At 45.8% G+C, this 22,773-nt stretch overlaps 1 protein-coding gene across 7 annotated transcripts in view; it reads right to left on the bottom strand.

Moving 5' to 3' along the window:
- The window catches only part of COL23A1 (collagen type XXIII alpha 1 chain), a 188,619-nt gene that overhangs the window by 25,578 nt on the left and 140,268 nt on the right, over positions 1–22,773 (bottom strand). For 6 of the 7 annotated variants that reach the window (XR_004243198.1, XR_004243199.1, XR_004243200.1 and 3 more), the window contains exons 5-8: positions 21,316–21,342; positions 8,069–8,095; positions 6,191–6,217; positions 5,523–5,549 (exon numbers count right to left, since the gene is read on the bottom strand). Coding sequence is in view for 4 of the 7 variants with exons in the window: in XM_032124947.1 (XP_031980838.1) it covers positions 5,523–5,549; positions 6,191–6,217; positions 8,069–8,095; positions 21,316–21,342 (108 nt within the window). In the remaining 3 variants the exon portion in view is untranslated. Of the gene's footprint in view, positions 1–891; positions 979–5,522; positions 5,550–6,190; positions 6,218–8,068; positions 8,096–21,315; positions 21,343–22,773 lie in introns of those variants that run through there. The other variant, XM_032124950.1, reaches the window with a different exon arrangement.

The following is a 22,773-nucleotide window of genomic DNA, read 5'->3' as shown; positions in this document are numbered from 1 at the left end:
ACACAGAAAAAGTGGCAGCGCTTAATCTCATCCTTTACATGCAGCCAAGGTCACGGGTGAACATCCCGAGCCGCTCACACCCTGCGGATTCTGAGTGCAGAGAAGGCGCTGTGTCCCTGTGCGGGTTTGGTGGGTGCCATTCCCAAGGGGAGCATCCCGTGGGGCTCCAGGCTGGATATCAGCTCCCTGCCCCCCACCAGCCACCACAGCCCAGCCCCGGGGCCGTGGCCCGGCCCATCCATGCGGCTGCACAATGGGAAAGCCTCATGGAAAGGCCGCCTCGTAAATCTTTAAGCGACATCTGGGAGAGTCACCACCGAGGCAGTCAGAGGGCTGTGTTTAATATGTGGTCCACCCTCAAATCAGGGACAAGTATGGGATTTTTCAGAAGTCCTTAAGTGACTTAGCAGCACAAGTCCCATGGCCTTTCACCAAGATCTGGGCTCCTAAATCACTTGCATCATTTTTTATAACACCCAATTGCAAATGTTGAACACTGCAACCAATTATGTCAAGTCTCCCACCGAATTTTTCCTAATTACAATGTCACATTTAGAGTTCAAGGATTTAGATTACTCTAGTTTGAATGCATTTTATTTTACAATACCAACGCTGTTCATATCAACATTTATAGGACTTTGCTGCTTGATACCCAAATCTCACAAATAACCAAATGTTAAAACCCATTAGATTTATGTCTCACTACTTTGACAATGCCTGCCCCGTAAATTCCAATGGGATTTCAGTCAAACATGCTCCCGACAAGCATCTCTAAATACAGACATTGTCGTGGCAATTTAAAATAGCAACAGTGCACTGTCAGCCAGAAAGGAAAAACAAAAGCAGCTCAAACAATCACAGCAAACCAGTGGCAGCAGATTTGGTGTCTACCTTGAGCACTCGCCGGCTAAAGACAAGCTGATCATTAGCCAGAAATCCATGATTGAGGTGGGGAAAAACCATCTATATCCAGGGTAAGTGGGAGGCAGAAGAAGAAAGAGCAGCAGTTCAAGATGAAAGCACAGCAGAAGAGTGAGTTTGAAAGACTGTAGCAATATATAACTTTTTTTTTTTAATAATTAGCTGATATATTAGAAAGTAATAGCCTAGGTAGCCAACACTGGTGGGTTTAAGGTTCTAGATACACTGGAGCTTTGTAAGCAGGACACAGACTGAGGGAAACAAGTATTTTTTCACTAGTTTACTGCACAATAGGACATTCAAAGCAGCTGGGGAAAGGGTTCCCCTACTGCAGAATAAAGAGTATTATTACAGTAAACCCCATAGGGGATGATATATCCCAGCATTTCCCTGAGACCAAATATTGTATTTGTTTTCAGAGGTTCAAATGAATACTGATGTATTCCCAGCCTGCAAATCGCAAATAAATCTTCCAGATTTATATGATGCAAAAACAATGTATTTAGGCTGTGTCAGTAGTCATTGCTATTGTCTTTTAGCCTTTCCACTCATCTATCTAGGGAGAAGCAGTAAGACATTTCCTTTCTCAGGACACCACGTGCATCTCCCTTTCCCCCATTCACCCATCCCTGCCCACATCCACAGGAGAATCAAGAGGGTGGAGTGAAGCCACAAGAAGCCCTGTGCAAACACACAGAAAATCCTCCATGAGGATTTTTGGGGGTTTCTAAGGAACAAACCTCTTGTCCAAATTGCCTAGGAGCTTTTAAACCTTGCACACCAATAACAGATAACCTCAAACCTCAATTTTGGGGTGAATAGTGCACTGGCAAGGCTACCTCCTGCCCAGCCTCCCAGCACAGATATTTTATCACCATCGTGTCAAGAAGAGAAGGGAAAAGTAAAGTCAGATAGAAAAAAACTAATCAACCCCTACCAAGAACTTTTTTCAAGATGTAGAGAGAGGCTTTAAGCTCAATACTCAGTTAAATGCAGCCATTTTTGGGAAGAACAGCACTGAAATACTGAGAAATCAAAATTAATGGGGACACAGAACACTTGCACGTGGACAGGTCCTCCAAATACTACAGAAACCACCAAAAAGACTCTACTGAGAGCAAAGGGTTTTGTGGCAAACAGAAGGGACACAGTTCAGGGGCTCATTATGTGCATAAAGTACACAAGAGCATAAAGTGGGATTTTTATAAAAGCCCACAGAGCAAAACGGGAACTGAAATTTTTTTCTTGTCCCTCAGACTGGTAAGCATCATCCAAATAAGCATGTCCCAAGCCTATCTGTTTTAATGGAAAACAACAATCTGCATTTGCTCTGAGGCCAAACACACCATATCCCACCAAATCCAGCCATCACACATTTCATTTTAAACAGCCCCTGTTACAGATGGGCTCATGAAAGGTGAGCAGCCCTGAGGGATAGTAAGTAGAGAGGCACCACCCCTGGTTCAAGAAACATTCAGGCCATAGAGAGCCAGGCTGCAGGAGAGGGGTTAAGTGTGATGGTTACATGTTCCTGCTCCACTCTTCCCAAAGCTTCTGGTTGCAAGGCACTGGGCTAACAGGCCATTGGATCTGACCCCGTGTAGCAATGGAATACTGGAGCGCAGAAACCTTGAACACTGGTAATTTTCAGCTTTAGAGTTCTCGATGTAGCCATTTCAACATAGCACTCCAAAATAAGCAAATAATAAAAGTATCCATAGGCGTCTGTTGACTGGCACAGAGAGCCCTGCAGGATGCTTCCTGTGCTGAGTTTTTATCAGCAGTGTGAGCTTGTCAAGCACTTAAAATTTTGCAGAAAATAAGGGAGAAAAAGCTCCTTTTATGTCTGCACTGTGGCTGCAGAGTTTGTTCAGCCATGCCAGCATTTTGCCCCCGGCAGCTCCGGATACAGGAGATGCTGGAGCCATCTCCATCAGCACTGGCCATGGGCAGGCACGTGCCATGTGGGCCACTGCAGACAGAGCATTTCTCTCACCAGCTGGGGCTCATTTTCTCCCTCTGGAGAGCAAACCTGGTGCTGCTGCCACAGGTGCTGTGCATCCGCCGGCCCAGATGTGCAGAGATTCCTCAACCCCATCATTTGTCTGAACATCTCATCTGTCAGTACAAACAAGATCACCCAGCTAAGTTCATAAATCCAGAGCAGTCGGCCCAGTGCTGGCTCAGGGAACAAGTCAGGCTTATAAAACCAGTCCTTTCCAGGGGTGCAGCAACGTATTTGATTGTGAGAGAGAAGCACAGGCACAAATATCAGGGCACAGCTGTCCCAGCCTTGGCAGCATCCTGCTTCAACTCCCTCTATTCTCCCAAGAGCAGAGGGGATCTGTTATTGATTTCTCCCTGTAAATACACTTCCATGCATTCTGTCAGTACATTTGGGCACATTTGTTCCCCACCCTGAGCAGGTGAGGCTGCAGAGCATCCTCCCTCCCTCATGCTGCTTACAACAATGAGCATTCAGTGATTAAGACAACCCAAGGTGATCTCCTTCCTCAGCTTCCCAAAATCACCCTCCAACATCTGCCATCAGGCACACTCCCACATGTAATAATCTCTATTTTTGTCCACGCTAGTGGCAGGTGCTTATTACAGAAAGAGAAGCAGTGCAGACATGAATATATTCAGTAGCTAATCCCTAATTGCCATCACCTCACTCCCACTACAGACAGTCCCTCCAAAGCCATCCCAAGGATTATTCTCTTTGAATCCATCATTCCTAATGACAGTGTTTTAGTGTTCACTGACACTCTATCCCCATTCCACCGCCCTTGGACATGACCATTTATAAGGAAGAGGGCACTGGATACAGTCCTAATTATTTATCTTCCCATTGATGCAGCGAGTTGCATTGACACATCTTTCAAAATCAGCTAAACAAAGCCACCACTGAAACTTGAGGAATAAAACAGATTAAATTCAGAAATAAAAAGTAATCTGGACCAGATGGTATTAAGAAGTTTTGCCTTCTATTCACAACCCTGAGTGTCTGGAGACATAAAGGGAGCTATTTTCAAAGTCAGGCACCTGTTTTTAGGTCTACTTGTGCATGGTTCTGCCAGGCTTTTTTCTCTCTCTTTTCTCCCAAATTGTTTTTGAGCCTTTTTCTCACTGTTGTGCAAAAAGTCATAATTAAATCAAAAACTGAAGCAAAATCTGGACAAATGCAAATCAGGACAAAAAACCCCACCCCAAAACGCAGCACATTTTTCTTGGTAGATGAAAACAAAGGACAAGTGTTACCTTGAGAGCTGGTACCTGCCCTGCAAGTCCAGACAGAGCCTGTCCCAGAGCATCTCCTGCAGCAGGAGGTGAATTCCACAGCACGTGGCAGCACAGAACCTTTGGAGCCTGAGCAGCACCTCCTGGCATCTCTCGAGTTGCCAGCCCCAAAGTCACCCACAGCCCTGGCCAAGGAGTGAAAACTCACGTCCCTGTGCTGCTGAATCACCTCTTAAAGCCTCTTCTGAGTACGTGGGTGTGCACTTAGACAAAGTGAGACCTTATGCTGAGCCCCTCCTTCGCCACACGGGCTGTAAATCTATGTGAGACATTTTAGGGCCCCTCTGAGCCCCAGGGTGACATTTCCAAACACACCCAAGGCAATTGGGAGCTGCTTCAGAATATGACACTAACTTCATAAAGTGAGTTTACAACCTCCAGGGAAGGAAGGAAAAAAAAAAATCTCTGAGGCATCTCTACTCAACATTAACCACTGAGGTCCTGGTTATGTTTCCAGCAACGACATCTAACCCAGGTCAGCCAGCTCTTGGGTGCCAGCTCCAAACCCAGCCTCTGCACGGTCACCTGTACGCCAGGATTCCAACACATGCACACAATGGTGTTTCCAGCAGGTGCCCATAACCCACAGACAGCCACACCTCAGAAATTCCTCTGCAACAGAGCCCACACCTCGTGGTGAAACCTCCCATCTCATCCCCAACATGGGCCACATCCCCATTCTGTCCTGTGGAGACCTGTCCTGATTTACTTCAGTAAATCCCAACTTCATGCAGCTCCATGAGAGCCATTTCCACAAAATTCCATTGATTTCTGTGTGCTATAGCCAAAAGAGTTTTCCCTCATCATACAGTTACTTGAAACCCTTTATTTTCAAAGGCAGCCTGGATATCACCTGGATGTCATCCTGCTCCCAGGTGGGGAGCTCAGCAAGGGAGGAGGAATGTTCCATCCTGCACAACTCTGTGCTGGACCTCTCCCTTGGGACACCAGGTCCTACCCCCACGTACTAGTGCTCTAATGCCAACAAAAAAGGAGCACAGCCTCAAGAGAAACTTCAGGAGAAACATGGAGTCTGTCTCTGACACTGGAAGAGGAAGCCAGGGAGGAGAAAGTTCAGTAGAAGCAAAACCCTTCATGAGGTACCCAAAGATCTTCGACTTTTTTTTCCTCATGGCCAAAGTTAGGAAAACCACCACCACAAAGAGCTCCAAAGGCAAAATTAAACATTTCCACAACTGTTACCATACTGTTTGCAGCAAGGTTGCACAAAGCTTTGTTTTGTGCAGTGACTAAACCCGACCAAATTTTAGAATAAATTAACATGCTGTGTCACTACCTACCCTTGGGCCGATGTCTCCTGCTTCCCCCTGCAAATCAGGAAAAACAGCAAAGGGTCAGAGTTCAAATATCAACCCTGAAGGACTGAACACGGGTACAGCACACAAGGGAAGTGGCAAGAGTCCTATTGCTTAATGTATTTAAAATGAGGGAGGAGAAGGGTTGGAGACAACACAATAGGGAAAGACTCTGCCCTGGCAGGCAATGAAACAGATAATAAATCAGAAATAGCAGTTTGTTTCCAACTCTAAGGCTCCCCTAGCAACTGCTTATGTCCTTCACATGTGAAAATTAACTTCACTTTCAGTAATGACCTTCTTTGGCTGCTCTGATTTCATGGGTGTCATGCAAACACAGAGCGATGGAGCCCAGATCTCTTGGAGGAATGAGGAGAGTTTTACGCCACTCTCATGACTCTTAGGGGCTTACCAGAACCCTACAGCACGGGTGAGCTTTAACACCATAGTTGTTCCCCCTAATTTTTTGCAAATTCTTCCTGTCCTCCCCTTCCTGGGGCTTTTCCAAGAGCAATGTGAGAACCCATTTTTACAGCTCCACATCCCAACAAAACCCAGCTGGGCTATTGGGACAACCCGAACTTGAAGGAATTACAGCTACTGGAGGATATACAACTGCTTCCCCAAAATCCATCTGTTAATGCAGCCTTTACCTTTTCCCCTTTTGGTCCTGGAGGTCCCTGGAAACATATAAGAAGAATCCAAGTTAAGGCGCTGTAGAATCACCAATGCACATGACAAAACCAAGGAAATTGCATTCATCAATTCACAAACCTGAGCCACATTCTCCATTATTTTAAGGAATACATACTACTATTTTAAGTTGTGCAGTGCTTGACATGAGCAACACTCTACCAAAAAGCACCCACAAGGTCCTGCCTGCTCCTGCCAGGACAGAGTAGGGAGAAGGACCAGAGCAGGGCAGGCAGTGTGACAGCAGCTCTCCAACACATGACTCTAAATAGATGCAATAGATATCTTGGGGTATTAAATCACTTCTAGAAAAAACACATGCTCAGCATATCATTACAACAATTATACATCTGTTTGAAATAAACAAGGAGGACAGGCTGCTTTCTCTGGCCTATTTGCTGAAGGCATCATTCATCTTCCCTCCAAGCAGCTGACTGTAGGACAGGCAGGCAGAGACACTGCAGCCCCAGAGAGAACCCGAGAGCAACACTTTGATGTGTCTGCTCTGCATGTGCCTTCCAGCACAGAAAAGTACCAAATCTTGGTACCAGTTCACAGTGTGTGCTGAAGTGGGACCCAGTGGGATGCAGTGGGGGAAGGTCAGCAGAGAGGCCAGTGGCAGCAGCATCTGCATTCCCATGCAGCTTCCCTCCCGCTGTTTTTCTCTGAGCAAGGCTGCTGGCCCCTTACTGTCATGAAAGAGATCATGAACAGTCTGCTTTGAGTCTGGCTGTGTGATAAGTTTGCTTTGTCATTAAGATTTCCCCTGCCTCTCACTCGGGGTCTCACTCCTGCCCAGCAGTGGCACCCCAGCCCGGGGGTGCAGGGCTGCGCTCTGGGGTCTGACTGCACTGCCAGCATGAGGTTTTGCTAATGAAAGCCAAGCCCTGAGCATCAGGCTGTGAGCTGGCCCTTCCTTCTTTTCTTGTCTAATGCCTTATTTCTAGATTTTATTCACATATCTTATTCTTGGGGTTAGGATAAAAACCAACCACAACAGTGTACAGCTATAACAACACACTCCCTAACTGGATAGAAATAAGTGTCTGGAACAGCTTTTCAATTGCAAAGACTGAATGACTTTTACCCAGTTTGAAACTCCACTTCGTTTAAGACCAGAATTTAAAAAGATTTCATATGGGGCCCTCTAGTGAAGGTGGTGGAAGAGAATGGGATTTGGAGAAAAAATATGGAGCTATGACCTTCTGTAGGAGCCATTCAGTGGAAAGAATCAGAGCTGGCTAGGGTTCAATTAGCATAAAAATAAAAAAGCCTGTGTTTCTGTAAAATAAGTAAGAAAATAATGAAGCACCTGAATATCCAAAGGGCTTCCAAGCAAAAATGAAGTCAAGAAAACAGCTCATAAATTAATCCAGTCTGCTCCAAAAAGTGGACACTGGGCACCCTCAAGCAGTTCCCAGCTCAGGTCCTTTGGAGGAAAATGGAACCCACTTTGGGATCAATTATTTTTATGGTATCACTCTGTAGCGCCAGGAGCACACAACCAAGATCACTGACATTGCTCTTTGAATGTGCTACTGGAGTTTATTCCCCAAATTTGGCCTGATGCTCATCTGCAGTCTGTGCTCGCCAAGCTGGCCCAGGAGGGGAAGAGGCAGCTGAGATGAGCTGACAGGTAAAGAAAAGTTCACTTCCAACTGTGCTGGCCAGCCCTGGCTCAGAATTCAAACTTGCATGGAGTATTTTTCCCAAGTACAATTGTCCCTTCTAAACAGTTATATATGTAGCAATAAATGAGCAATAGCTGAGATACTGCCTATTTATTGTGGAACAGCATGAACAAAGACATGTTATATTTGGCACTTAGTGCTACTTACTGGTTTGCCATCCAAGCCAAGAGGCCCCTGAAGAAGGAAGGAAAAGAGAGTATTATTAAAAAAAAAAAAAGGGAAAAAAATTAATTTACAGACAGCAATATCAGGCATACTCTGAAAGAAACTCTACTTACGTACAGTACAATCTTTGGCTATGATTCTATGATTTACCTAATCCTCCATCCATGCAATCCAGCAGGAAGGTTTCACAGAGGTACAGTAAGAGGCATCAAACAATTTGCAGTGTGAAGGAGCATGAAAGGAAGCGACAGGATTAGTGACAGGGATAAGGTGACACTGCTCTGGCACTTCGCCTGGGACTCCCTGAGGTTTTGAAAGTCAAAAACAGCAGCAGTAAAACATGCCTGATTTGGTTAAACTGAGCAGATCCAAGAGTGATTCACATCGACCTTGGATCTGAACCATTTATTTTTGCTAAAGCATTCGGTTATCCCAGCTCTTCCTTAGGTCTCCTGTTTCTAGGGCTGCTGCATGAATATGGAAAATGTTTAATTCCCCAGCATTTCTGGCACTTAAGCCATTAATTAACACCAAACCACTGAATGTGTGGGGCCAAAGGAAACATTGCTTTGGATAAGGGATGTGTGGAGGGAGGAAGCATAGGTGCTCTAAGGCCAAAGCAGCCCCTGTCATCAGCTGGCACTTCTGGGGACAAGAGACACACACGAGTTACTGTAAATCCACTGCCTGTGGCAAATGCAAGGGCTCCACCTGCAAAGCTGCACCTTGGGATCAGCTCCCGCTCCCTCCTGCACCTGCCCTGCACAGCCACACGTGTGGAATATGCACATTCTCCTCCCAACATGCTGGGATGAAACATCTCCCACGTTACAGCCCTGGGAACCATGAGGATCTAACAAAGCAAATGGAGTTTGGACTGTGGTACAGTGCTAAAGCACCAAGTTCTCTGTATTTCTTAGGGAACTGATTAGGGTGAGTATTTGTAGTTTATCTTATATCTGTGGTGGGGAAACTGAGCAAAGAGACAAAGGTGGGTAAGAGGAGGCCAATGGCTGCATTGAAAGAGCATCGTTCCAGCTCACAGCCATTGATAAGGAATAAATGGCCACTGATAAGGAATAAATCAGTCTGCAATGGCTATGCTGATGGAGCCTGGAATATGAAACTCCAGGGAACACAGCTCTGTTAGGAAAAAGAGGTAAATCCAGATGACCTGGGCAGGTCATCAGTACCTGAGTTACAAGGGATAGGGTACCTGTACAAGAGAAGTTCATGTGAAAATAAATGGGGATTTCTTTACACACGTGAGATTTCTGAAGTGGTCAAACATTGGTTATATTCCTCACATTATGTGGATTTTTTCTCATAAGGAACTATCAGTGCATGAGAGCTACACAGTGGTAATGGAAAATATAAATAAAGCAGTTTTATCTGTTAATGCAAAGGCTTGCAGGTCACAACAAAACTACCCCAACATCTCGTCCATACTTCATCTCACCTCAATTACTTAGATTCTAAAACCTGGGAATGGCATCAGGTTCATGCAGCTTCTTTCCTGGAACTATGATTGTTTGAGGTGATTGATCTGAAGCTCCTGATGCAACTCCCTGACTTCCAGAGGATCAGACATGGGATCTCAGCAGAGAACTGGCAGCACATTCAACTTCTCAGAGGAGTAGAAGTCCCAGAATTATTATTTTTTTCAATATAAAATGCCAGTTCTTCAGCTTTTAGCTATTCTTGTATCAGTCCACAAAGAGACATCCAGAAGCAAAAACAATGGCCTATTCAGAAGATGTTTGGGGGAAAGCACTTAATGCTTGAGAGAAACAATATCCATCAGGGTTCCAAAGGGGCTCTTGGCCAGCCACAGCACTGAATGGACAAGACTTAACACAGACCTTTAAGTGTCTTGTTAGTCTGGGCTGGAGATTTAATTGACTCTGCTCTACCTGCCCAGCCAAATGTCTGTGTGAGCAAGGCAGGGTTCCCAAGAGCAGCCAGGGGATTTCACAGGTAGAGCAGAGAGAACATGTGAAATCTGGGCTGCCTGACTTGACTGCCTGCAAATCTCAGGAGTGCCCATGTGCTGAGAGTGTTATTGTCTTTTATTTGAATTCTCCTCCATGTAATTTTAATTAAAGATGAAGCAATCTCTAATTTATTTGATAAACAAGGAACAGGAAAACAACAAGTAACCCTCTATTCCCTCACTTAAAACTAATATCTATAGAGATTTCATTTTGAGGGGACAAAAATCACTTCCACTTAAATAACCAGGAAAAGTGTATGAAAAAGGAGATTTTTCTCTTTGGACATCCCAAGCAATAGAAAGCATTGCAGTGGCTTTAGGCTGTGCTTTTTGTCCAGGGAGAAATTTCACTCATGCCTTCACCCAGTCTTGATCACAGACCTTTGCTCTAAATCACACACAGAGCGATCACACTTCACATAATTCTTTACTCACTACATCAAGAGGGGATGAACTTTCTGCCTAGGACCAACACAATGCTTTAAGACAAGGTAGAAGGAAAATTTAATCAATTTCCCCCAAAACACAGTTCTGACCAAAACAGTCACTGCACTGGCTAAGTGGGACAAAATCCGTCAATCAAGGGTACTTGAAGGAAGACAACCCTGTTGGGGTCCCAGACAACCCCAGAGCCCCCTCCTGGCTGGTAACCAACTCACAGCTCATTTTCTGACCACACACCAGTGAGGACCAGCTGCGTTCAGTGCCTGACCAAACCAGCTCCGTGGGACACCCTCCCCACTTGAAAAGAAAAATTGTTGCTTCAGTTTTGTAAAGAAAATACATCTGCAACATCTGTCTGGAGCCCTCAGGTTGCTGGGACAGGAGGAGCTGGGTTAATGGGGAGAGCTGGTGCCACGGAGCAGAGGTGAGTGATAATTGCAATTACATGCCTTGGTTTCACCCCTCACAAAGAGCAACACAGGCACAGGTGTTCCTGCAGGAATAACGATCCATGGTGATCCAGTGGTGCATCCCCCTTTGTCATCATCCAGGTGAGGACATTATTTATAAAATGTAATATATTTTATGGTATACATCGATGACATATTACTTCATGATATATAGTTGTACCTTGATGCTGAGAATGCAGACATGGGTCAGATAAGATGTCGAAGCTTGAGCAGAGCTTGTTACTGTATCATGTAGTCTTGATGCATGCCTTGGTTTTGCCACACAACATTTCAACTTCAGAGTAAGGGGCTACATTCAGATGCATTTTAAAACAAATTCTGATATATTTTTCATTTTGTTTCAGTAGAAAACTCAGAAGTCTTGAGATACAGCACCAAAATGCCACCTCTCCTTGCAAAAATGAGATTCACCCATTGCTGAGACCAGCTGAAGGCTTGAGAACAGTTTTGAGCTCACCAAAAAGGGAAGATGTGGAGCTTGCAAGCTCTGGTTCCAAAAGCTCTTCCAATAAATAACAAGCATTTCCCATGTACATCACTCACCTCTGGCTCAGAGCAAGCCAAGGTGCCAGCCTGGCTACCTGGCCCTCTGCTGTCCCCTGCCAGTGCCCTCACTGCTGCTGGCAGGGATGGACTTGCTCTAGCAGCATTACAGGAATTTTAAGGGGGGAAAATATCTAGGGAAAACAAAGCCAGAGATTATTAAGAGGACAATCCTTCTGAGTTGGGAAATCTTCTCTCATGGTTATTTTTAATGTTTCCTGCTCTGCTAAAAATTAGCACAGGGGTCGGAAGGAACCCTGCAGTCAAATTTTGACAAATTCAAAAGGCTGCCTTTCCATCCCTGTGGTTTCAAAAAAGGGTAGAATCTTATATTTTAAGGAATGAATAAAAGAGCATGACAGTATTTTACTACCCCTGCAAAGGGCCCTGGGTCATCTGCAGCACAGCCAGGGAACAGGGACCATCCCTTCCTATAGGCCACGCTGTAAATCCTCACAGGCGGGACAGTGTCTGCTGGCCACGCGGTTCCTCAGCACATTTCTGTGTGAGAAGAAAGCCTTGGCAAAAGCTGTGCCCAAGCGTGCCCTGCCAGACCCGTCACAAGGAAAGTGGAGGAAGGCAGCCAGGTTGCTGTGGCTGCTCCCAGCTTCCCAGCTGAAGGGAAAAGGGAGAAAAGGGACTGGGAAACAAAAAATGAACTGTGAGTCCCCTAAATAGCAGCTGACAATCACTGGCATTAACTGTGAATAAACAGAGTCCAAGAGGCTTGCTCTGGGATGTCACCTCATCCTCCCTCCCTGAAGTCCTCAGTTCAGAAGGATCAGAAACCCTTACAAAATCACGAGTTTCTACTCCATCCAATACCACCTCTGCTGCGCTAATCATTCGTCCTTTGAAATGCATTTAAATACATGATCTAATTTATTCTATATTGTTGTTTATTTTTTATCATTATTATTTATGATGCTAGATAAATTTATTACTACATTAAAAAACTTGTGAAGAGTATGAAATCGGTCATACAAGGAATTACCCCAAGCACACACCCCTCACTTTTGTGAGCCTGGAGGAGCCCTGGGCAGGAGGTTCCTCCTTCATCAGCCCTGACTTCTGGGTCTCTGGTGTGAGACCCCAAAATCATATCACTCTGCAGCATGACATAACAATGGAAATATTCCTACCAGGAGCTGTCATGTTTAAGCATTAAGATCATTTATATCCCAATAGTTTCATGTTTAACTTTATATATAGTATGGAGGGCCTCAGTGCAATGGGATGGGGTTGCTGCACACTGGAACAGCCCTGCACTTCAAAATAAATAATATTTTTTAAGCATGAACATGATTATCAACAAACCTTTGCTAACAATTTTCTGTTTCTTTGTTTGAAAAAAACTATTTCAGTATTGTCCAACACAAATTCCCCTTTGCTCCACGACTACATGCAAACTGGAAACCCACTTTTCCATTACTAGATGATAGTTTTTGCATCATTTAAAAAAAAACCCCAAACCAAACAGCTTCTACAATTTTCTTACAAGCACTAAACAGCAACGTTGATGAGACATGATTATTCTTTAATGCTTGCAAGACTAATTGTTTTCATTTGGAAACAATTTACACATGCAGGCCAAGGCTGCATCCTGCATGGCCTCAGAGCCAGGACCTCTTTGTTCAGCTAGAAAATTCCATTTCTTTTTATGAGGAAGGGCATTTAAGGGTTCCCCTAAACCTAATCTCCCTGCATGCAACATCCAATCCCAGTCTTGTGGGAGATCCCAAAAGATGGGGCTGCTCCGGGCAGTGGGATGAGCTGAGTCCCCCTCACCCACAGAGACCCCCAGCTGCAGCAACTCCCACCCCTCTCCCACGTTTCTTTCCAAAAAGGCCACCTGAGTACACCATAAGCATCATCTACAGAATCTGGTGGGGCTCAGCATCACCAAAACCTCAAAGGCTCTGAAATATATCTTCAGAGGGAACCATGTCCCACAGCCCAGGCTGCCAGGAATAAATCCCTCAATAGAGGTGTCAGGTAAATGATGCAGAGCAGCCTGATAAGAGCCAAGTGTGTGATAGCAAGACAACAAAAAACCCCACATATCTGTGCTCTATTAAAAAAAAAAATCTGTCCACAGACTGCTGGGAGGCCTCTGCCCATTCTTTGATGGAAATGGAGCAGAGAGGAGCAGTAATTTGCTAGAAAACTTCACCCATAATGCAAACCAGACAGCTCTGCAAGGGAGCAGCCACCTCGGAGGCCGGGCTGGTCCCCGCCGGGCATCCGGCAGCCATGCAGAGCCAGCCTCTGCAGGGAGAGCCCCTCTCCCTTCCACAGGGCACGGACGCTCCCAGCATTTCTGAAAGCCTTGAGAAAGAAAGAAACAAACAGACAAAACCAGAAAAACCAAACCCCAACCCTATCCTCAGAACGTTTTTGGGGCAGTGCTGGGCTCTGACCCCTGTTCAGCCCCTCCTTTGCATCGCTAGCCTGAGCTCACCAGAGTGCTTCAATTCCCAGCTGTCCTCCAGACATGTCAACCACATTCTGCAGGGTTTCAAATGAGATAAGGGACCTTTTTCCCTGCAGGAGCTGCCTCTTCCTTAACCACAAGATGTGCTGCATTCTGTCTGTGAACAGAGCTTCCTCTTTGTTTTGGATGTCTTCTCAAAGATGCTCAAGGAAAATATCTGGATTCAAACCTAACACTGACTGGTCCAAAGGGGTGGAAAACAAACACTGGGGTGGAAAACTAACACTGGGCTGGAGCTGCACAGGGCACTGCTTGGGTTTTCAAAGAAGGTCACTTGGAGATGCCAAAATAGGGCCAGTTTGTTCACTTGTCCCAGCACAGTGGTTCCTGGGCAGACATGCCAGACCACCATTTCAGAGGCAAGAACTCACTCATCTGTGCATCACATTGCACCAGCTTTCTTCCAAAACAGCAAAGTACTTTTATGAAAGAAAGAGTCCCCCGACTTCGCCCAAATTTCTGAGGCTTAAATGAGTTCCACGTGTTCTGCACAACTGCTTTCTTCAAGCACTTGAAAATATGATTTCTTTCTTTGCCTATAATCAGGAAATCTTGTCTCTGTTGGGCTTTGGATATATTTTTTAATGTCCACCTATGAGAGAGGAGATGGCCTCTGAGGTGGGAATGCAATTTTTAAGTAGGTAAGTACTTATTTTGGAAGAATGTTGGTGTTTCAAGCGAACACTTCAGCAACTTACTGCCTTTACAGTCTTTCCACACCAGTGTCATTCCTGGTTGACAGCTTCTGTTTGGATTACCTCTCTCTGGTGGTTCATGAGAAAACTTCTCTGAGTTTTCCTCTGCCTAGACACTGAGCCTCTCTACCACAGGGCTGGACCCAAATGCACTGGAAACAGAGATGCAGACCCACCAGCTGCACTCAACACTCAAGGCAGGGAACCAGAGGAAAAGCAGAAGCCAGAAACCAAACCTCTGCCCTGCTGGTGCAATTTGGGCTGCAAAGTTCTCCTTGCCATTGCTGTCAGCACCTTCACCAGGCCGTCTCTTCTCCCTATCCAGAACCACTGGAAACACAGAGGATAAATAAATGTATCTGCAATTCCTCTACTGGGTGGGATATAAGACAACTTTTTATTATCCCTGTGGAAGAATTACCTCTAAATCAAAAGGAAAATAAACTGCTGCCATGAAGAACTGGTCTTCACAAAATCATTGTTGTTTCCACATCAGAGGGCCAGCAAATGGATGTAGCAGGAAAACACGCTGGATCTGCTTTCCCTGTTTAAAGAGAGTTTTCCCTCTAGGCAAATAATTACGTGAATTGGCCACAAAACTGATATTAAAATAAAATGAAAAAGATTGGAACTACAAAGTTTGCCTTGTAAAATGAATGTTTGGTACTTCTGTCTTTTGGGCTCTTACTGGGAGAGGTATGTGTTCAAATGACTTCACGCACAGGAGATGCTCCTTGAAGTCTGAATATTTACGAGTAAAACATGAGAACAAACACAGGACTGAACCCTAAATTACAGTTATGACCTTGATTAGCCTAGCTAAGAAAACTAAATACTTCACCAACAGATGCCTCCATCACACCACACAGTGTTTAAAATATCCAAGTCTAGCAATGCACAAACAGCCAAAACACCCGTGCAATGTGTTTTGGACACCACAGGCAACTGCATCTGTGCTTGAGCTACCACACAAGGTCTGGAAAGCAACTGTCTACTGCAAAAAAACAGGAAAAAATGGGGTCCACACAGCCCATGAGATCTGACCACATAGCATGGCCTCACATGGGATTTCTGGCAGCCCTCCTGAAGAGTTAAAACACTGCCTGCTGCTCTGGTTTGTGCATGGAGCAATCCCAGTGCTACACAGGGCTCCACCAGCCACTCTGCCAGGCTGCACCCTGAGCACACCCAAGCAGCACTTGGAGATAATTGCATAGGTGGAGGCAACTCATAGAGACATCAGGCAGTTCAGTTCTAAGTTACTCCTACAGTTCTCGTAAAACTGGTTTGTTATTAATGCCACATCTGGCCTTCTGGTGTTGCCATTTCCAAAATGACTGGTTAAGTGCATGCCTTGGAGCTTTCTGGTAAAAGAGGAACCACAATGGCACGGAGGAGCTGCCACCAGGAACAGGTTAAGGCATGTGTTCCTCATTTCCCACACATCATCCTGTCTGCATTCATATTACATTTATGGGTCACACATGAAAAGCTTGCACAGACTTTCCCTAAGTTGTCTACTAAATGAAATTCTTAATTGCTGCGGGGAGAAAACCCCTGACTCCTCTGTTTATGGTCAAGGTCTAGAGCTGTAACCAAAGTCAGTGTACCAGTGCTGGGTTTTTATAAGTCAGGGAACCATCTTCTACACGTGCTTCTTCAACCCCTTTCACAGACATCAGCCTAGAAAAACACATTTGGCTTCGCTTTATGTCTTGAAAATTAATTAAAACCAGAGTTTTACCATCCTTACCAGTTGATTTCTGGCTTATATATTACAGCTGACTTCAGTAGATAACTCTGGATTTACAACACTGCAGCCAAAGGAACATATTAGCTCACTGTCCAAAGCTCCCAAAATAAAAGTTTCTGAAGATGCTGACCTGCTTAGCTCCAACAGCATCTTAGCATGCACTGGACTATAAATACATGAGAATGGCCTGTACAGGAGTATCCCAATTCCGACGGAACAATTATTCCCCAAAATGAAATGCCAGCATTGAGCAATGCCTGTGTCGTGACTCTTTTTTGCCTGAAGTCCATTAGTTGATTATATTGGTGTAGTTGCCTGTCATTAGGAAAGGACACTATCAGTCACAGAATCATGGGATGGTTTGAGTGGGAAGGAACCTTAAAGACGGTCTAGGCCCCACTCCTCTGCCATGGGCAGGGACACCTTCCACTATCCCAGGATGCTCCAAGCCCCGTCCAACCTGGCCTTGAACACTTTCACGGATGGGGCTACAGCTTCTCTGGGCACCCTGTGCCAGGACCTCACCATCCTCACAATAGAGAATTTCCTCCCAGTATCTCATCTAACCCTGCCTTCTGTCAGTGGGAAGCCATTCCCCTTGTCCTGCCACTCTAGGCCCTTGTAAATAGTCCCTCTCCAGCTCTCTTGTCGCTCCTTCAGGTACTGCACAGCTGCAATTAGGATGTCCCAAAGCCTTTTCTTTTCCAGGCTGAAAAATCTCAATTCTATCAGCCTTTCCTCATAGCAGAGGTTCTACATTCCTCTATTTATCCTGGTAGCCTCCTCTAGACTTGCTCCAACAGGACAATGTGTTTCCTGTGCTGGGGACCCCAGAGCTGGATACTCAGTGCTGAATTATTTTCAGTAATAAGCTGCATTACTTCTAAGCAGGCAGAACATGAAGTCTTTTCTCCCTGCCTTCCCAAAAGGTTCCCACTGCTGCAAGAGATGGGCAGGACAATGCCTGGGTTCTTCCAGGCAACACACAAGTGATCAACAGAATTCAGAAGGCAAACATTACACACCAGAGGAATAAAATGAGTAACACCGCTCAACTAAAAATAAATTCTAGTATTCTAAGGGAAATGTATAAAATAGGAGACAATTCTGTTTCACATCATACTTTTCTTCCGCTAAGCCTCTTCCCTGATCTGCTTTCTATTAATGAAGACATGCACATGAAGTAATTCCCCTCATTAATCAACTTCATTCTTTTGGTTTCTTCCCACTTGAAGTGACAGTCCTCCATTTGGGATGTCACGTAGCGGTGTAGCTGAGACTGATTTTAGGGATGAGTAGTAGAGGCAGATGAAACTCTCAAGAAACAGAGACTTTGGCTTCAAAAGGCCTCTCCAGTAAATGGAGAGAGAGAAGGGAATGGGTTCTGGTGAACCACAAAGGCAGCCTCTCACTGGGAAAGAGAAATACCATGTAGGAGAGCAACTGAGGAGTTTGAAGGCAAGTATAGAACCATCCCTGCATGAGGCAGGGAAAGAGATGGGGGCAAGGCTGCTAAGAGCACTGCACAGCCACTGCTTAGAATCACTGAATCATTCAGGTTGGAAATTACCTCTAAGATCATCAAGTCCAATCATTAACCCAGCACTGCCAACCCCACCACTAAATCAAGAGCCACATCTTTTAAATCCCCCCAGGGACAGTAACTCCACCACTTCCCTGGGCAGTCCGGACCAACGCTCCACAACCCTTTTGGTGAAGAAATGTTTCCTAATATCCAATTAAACAGCTGTGTAATGCAGAGATCCTCCTGCTCTGAAAGGCCAGTTCAAAGCCTACTTGCAGTTCAGCTCTCCCATCTGCTCCTCATTTTCTCCTTTTCCTCCTGCCCACATGCAGCTGGCCTGCCCTGCTCACGAAAGCAGCCACAGCCCCAGTGCACCAGCTCTCTGCACACCCAACCCCTCCCTCCCCTCCCAGCTTCTTGAGGACAAATGACCCCGACACGCTGACAGCACATCAAGTCGAGGGGAACCACTCTGCAGCAAGGATGCTCCTTGCCTCAGGAAGCACAGCCTGGGACATGTCCCAAGGGATCCCAGTCCCAGGGCCTGCTCCTGCCCAACGAGAAACACATTTCCATCACTGTGGTGGCTGCACATCTGCTTTTCCTCCGCTGGCCTTGTGCAAGCCTGAGCTCAAGGCAGCTGTATGGCAGCATGGCTCCTGCCTCACCATGGGCATCAGAAAAGTGTTTTCCTTAACCTGCCCCCAGTATCAAAAGTTAAACTATTATCTACTAAGTCTTTGTTCTTCTGTCAAATCTGGCCCAAACGGGCCAAGCTGAAATGTTACTGGTGAAAGAGGAGAGAAGACAGACCCATACAGCCCTTATACTGAAATTCAGGCTGAGGTATGTGCTGTGATCCATGATCAGTGCGATGTCAAAACCAAATCAAACAAGAGCAGAAGAGCAACAAATCCCAACATCCTTCATAGCTGTTACGACAATGTTAGTAGGATATGCCATAGGGTTAGAAACGGAAACCAAATCCTCTATGGGATTTCAAAAATAACAGTAAACCTACAGAACTTTATAAAGAAAAAAACTGTTTCTGCTGTAAAGTTTTATTGTAAGGCTCCAACCTCATCTTAAGACATTAAATATAAAAATATTGAAATCATCTCAGAGAAGCTGTTTTCTCTTTTGGCCCCATTTCCAGAGCTCTGGATCACTTCATCCCTTTAAAGCTTCCTTTGCTTGCAGCTCAGTTATAAACTAGCAGCTCAAAGCACTGCTGGCCACACACCACTTAATATCCACCTTCTACCTCTGCATTTCCACCACATCCACCCCTTGAAACAGCTCAGAGTTTATTTGATCACCCTGAAGGGAACTAAATAATTAAATTCATTTGAATATGCAACTAGATTTAATAAAACCTGTCCATACGCTTCTGCTGAATAATACCCTCAAGCCTGCTTCATGTTTAGTTTCCTCCTTTTTCAGGTATACATCTTGCTTTGGAAATACAATTATTCTCACCTCCTTATTAGATAAAGTTAATTAATGCAGCCACAGCCACATGGATGTAGTAATTCAGTGTTTGATGGTTTCAAAGTCAGGATGTGACCAGCCCCACAGCTCACCTAGACTGCAGGTTCTGGGGGTAAGAGAGAGGAGGAAAAACCTTGTGGTGATGTTAATGCCATTTTCCCACTGCAGATGTGGCAGCACAGTTGAGGTCACTGCCACTCCCTTGCACCATCCAGGAGTGCTGGAGCATCACTAAAATCCCTCTGCAGGAGCTGGGACAGGCAAGGTGCCAGGCTGCCCATGGGGACTGTGGTGATGCTCTGTCCTGGGGAACAGCCCGTTTCCTCCCAGGGTTTCTGGTTTTCAGAGCTTTGCAACTAAACCACATGACTGAGACATGAAGGGACAAACCTGCCAAGGGCACTGGCTAATCCAGCAGTGTTTGTCACATCCCACAAGGGCAAAAACTGCTCTAAAACTGACATTAAACAGCCCATTAGGGTGAAATGTTCACATCCTAACTTCTAATAAAATAAACTCTTCATTTCCAACAGACCCCTGAGGCATCTGTTCAACCTCCTGGCTCCAGCATCTCAGGGGCTGCTGCAGGCAGGTGCCACCTGAGGGAGACAAACCCCGTTCCTGGACACAGAGCCCTGCCTGCCCACAGCCTCCTCTCCCTCCCCTCACAACAAATTTAATCTGTCCTAATCATTTGGTGGAGTACATTCATGTCAGGGATGCCACGGCAGCATAGGCTGGTTCTGCAAAATTAACCCCATCTCCCACCTCTCTCTTTCTGGGGAAACACCACTGTCATCCCCAGGGAGGATCACAGGGGTCCAGGGGAAGGGAAAACTGCAAATAGCCCTGGAATTCCCTTCCAATCCTCCTCTCTTGAGCTCCCTGACACACATAAAACTCAATAGATGTTTCTATGGTTTCTGGGCACTCAAGGGGAGCCAGGCCAGGGCATGTGGTGGCAGAGACAAGGAGGGAGTTTTTCTAACACACCCATTCAGGGGACAAAAAAAAAGAAAAAAGGACAAAAAAAAGAAGGAGAAAAAAAGGAAAAAAAAATAGGAAAAAAGGGCATCAACCACAGGAAGGAGAAGGCCAAGGATAGCCAAGAATCCCCTTCCAGAGCAACAGGCAGTGCAGGATTCACCGCATCCATTCAAAAAGCAGGAGCAGAGATGGAAACTCTCTCTCCATGCCATGAGCATGGAGAATTCACACAGTATTTTTTACCAACCCCTTACACCAAGGGAGTGCTTAGGAGTCGCTCCCTGATGGATGAGCTGCTGAGCCCCTTGGAGCTGGAGCACTGTGGCCATCCAAGTGCATTGATGAGGATGAGGAGAGCCAGCCTGAGGTTTGGGATCTGGCCAGAACAAGGACTCCCTCCCCCTCCATGTCCAGCAGGTCAGCTCTGCTCCCAGGGAAAAATTTTTGGATATGGGCAAATGAGGATCCATCTCAACACCTGAGGCTCTTTCACCAGTGTCCCAAGATTTGATCCCTTACAGTTCTAAGTGGGACAAACCCCAAAGCCTTCACTCGCTTTGCAGTCCAGTGAACTCTTAGGCAAGAGCATAAATGCAACCATGAAAGGGCTCAAGTATTTCATCCCTATAAACATTAATGGAAATTATTGCTCAGGCTTTTAAGTTTTAAGGCTAAATCCCTCAAAAGCTATTGCTAATGAAGAAAGAGCGAAGAAGTGAAAAAAAAAAGGAAGCTTAAAACAGGCAAGGAAAGTCACGAGTCACAGAAAAAGCTGGAGAGGACCACAGAGCACAGGTTAGGAAAGAATAAAAATAAAAGGAGTAGTGGAGTTACCGGGTAACCATCACGTCCTGACTGCCCCTGTGGGGGGGAACAAGGGAGACAAGTCAGTCAATGCACCTGGAGCAGCTTGACATCACATAGCAGCAGGCAGGACAGGGGGCCATCTGCTCTCCAGCCAGCCCTGGCACTAAACTCCAGAGAAACCTCTTGGGGCAACTTTCCTATCAGAAAGGTCACACCTACAGCGTATTTTCCCTGGATTTTGATCTCCTGTTCCCCTTTGGCTACTTACCGCCGGTTTTGCCAACTTGCACCCATCCCTGCTGCCTGTGCCCAGCCCCTGCTGCCCCTGAAGCCATGGATATGCATGGCACACACTGGATCCTGGCCATACACGTGCCCTAGGATGGGGGTACAAAGAGGAAAGGAAACACCCAGGTGTTGGGGAGAGGCTGTGGAGGCTGCAGCTGCTGAGCCAGCAGCCAGGACAGCAATCACTGAGCTTCAAACTCCTGTTCCAGCACTTGATTTGGTGAAGGTCTGCCCCTCTTAGATCCATTAACTTCCTTGCAGGGTGCAGCTCTCCCAGCTCACATCTAAGCTTTGCTTTACTTTGCAATGAAGCAGAAAGCACAGCTGATGCCGCGGGGAAAGACCCTACTGAAGTTCCTGGTAGCACCTGCAGGATCAGCAGAATAAAACACAGCCCATTCAGGACATTTCACCTTTCGTGCTCTCCTCGGGAGGTTCCCAGAGGTGTTTACAGCCCGAGCTGCTGTTAACCACGCCATGAGCTACAGCAGAGCCTGTACAGCTTGCTGTACAGCAGAGCCTGCTGTGAGCCAGACCGACGCAGGTTCCCGGGCAGGAGCTGTTCAGTATTAGCTGGCACACAAACAGGCAGTAAGGTGAGTATCTGGCACAGCAATGCCATCTGCTACCAAAAACACAGGTTGTGTCAGCGTGCTGTGGGTACAGAGTCAGAGTCAGGCTTTTCTCACGGCATGGAACAGCTCCAGCAGTCCCCTCCACACCACACACACGGGTTCTCCCTTCTCCTAAGTACCCCTGCGGCTGTAACGCCTCCTGCAGCACTCCTGATTCATCCAGAAACAGCACCGACTTCAACAAACGCCTATTTAACCAATTACAGTCTTGGGATAAAGTGTACAGGGAGATTTTTATGAAGATGTATGGCAGTGGAGCACACACAGATATATAGGAAACACTTGGAATGCCCTGCCCTCACTTGCTGGTGAGTTCCCTAGCCAGCACAATAACACATAATGTGTTTGCTAATATCTGTGACTGTAAATGTTTAATTACAGTCTGTGGTAAGTCTATATTTCAACTGCAGAAATTTCCTACCCAGCATGTGATTTTAATACTCTCCAAAACAGAGGTTTTATAGCATATCTGAGCAGAATACCCCTTACTCACAAACAAGACAATCAATCATCCATCAGCCACAAATCCTGTACCACAAATTCTAATAATTTTATATGCATA

This window comes from Corvus moneduloides, chromosome 15 (assembly GCF_009650955.1).
Source record: "Corvus moneduloides isolate bCorMon1 chromosome 15, bCorMon1.pri, whole genome shotgun sequence".
Lineage (NCBI taxonomy): Eukaryota > Metazoa > Chordata > Aves > Passeriformes > Corvidae > Corvus > Corvus moneduloides.
Note: the sequence above shows the minus strand (reverse complement) of the source record. Positions and strands in the feature narration are given on the sequence as shown.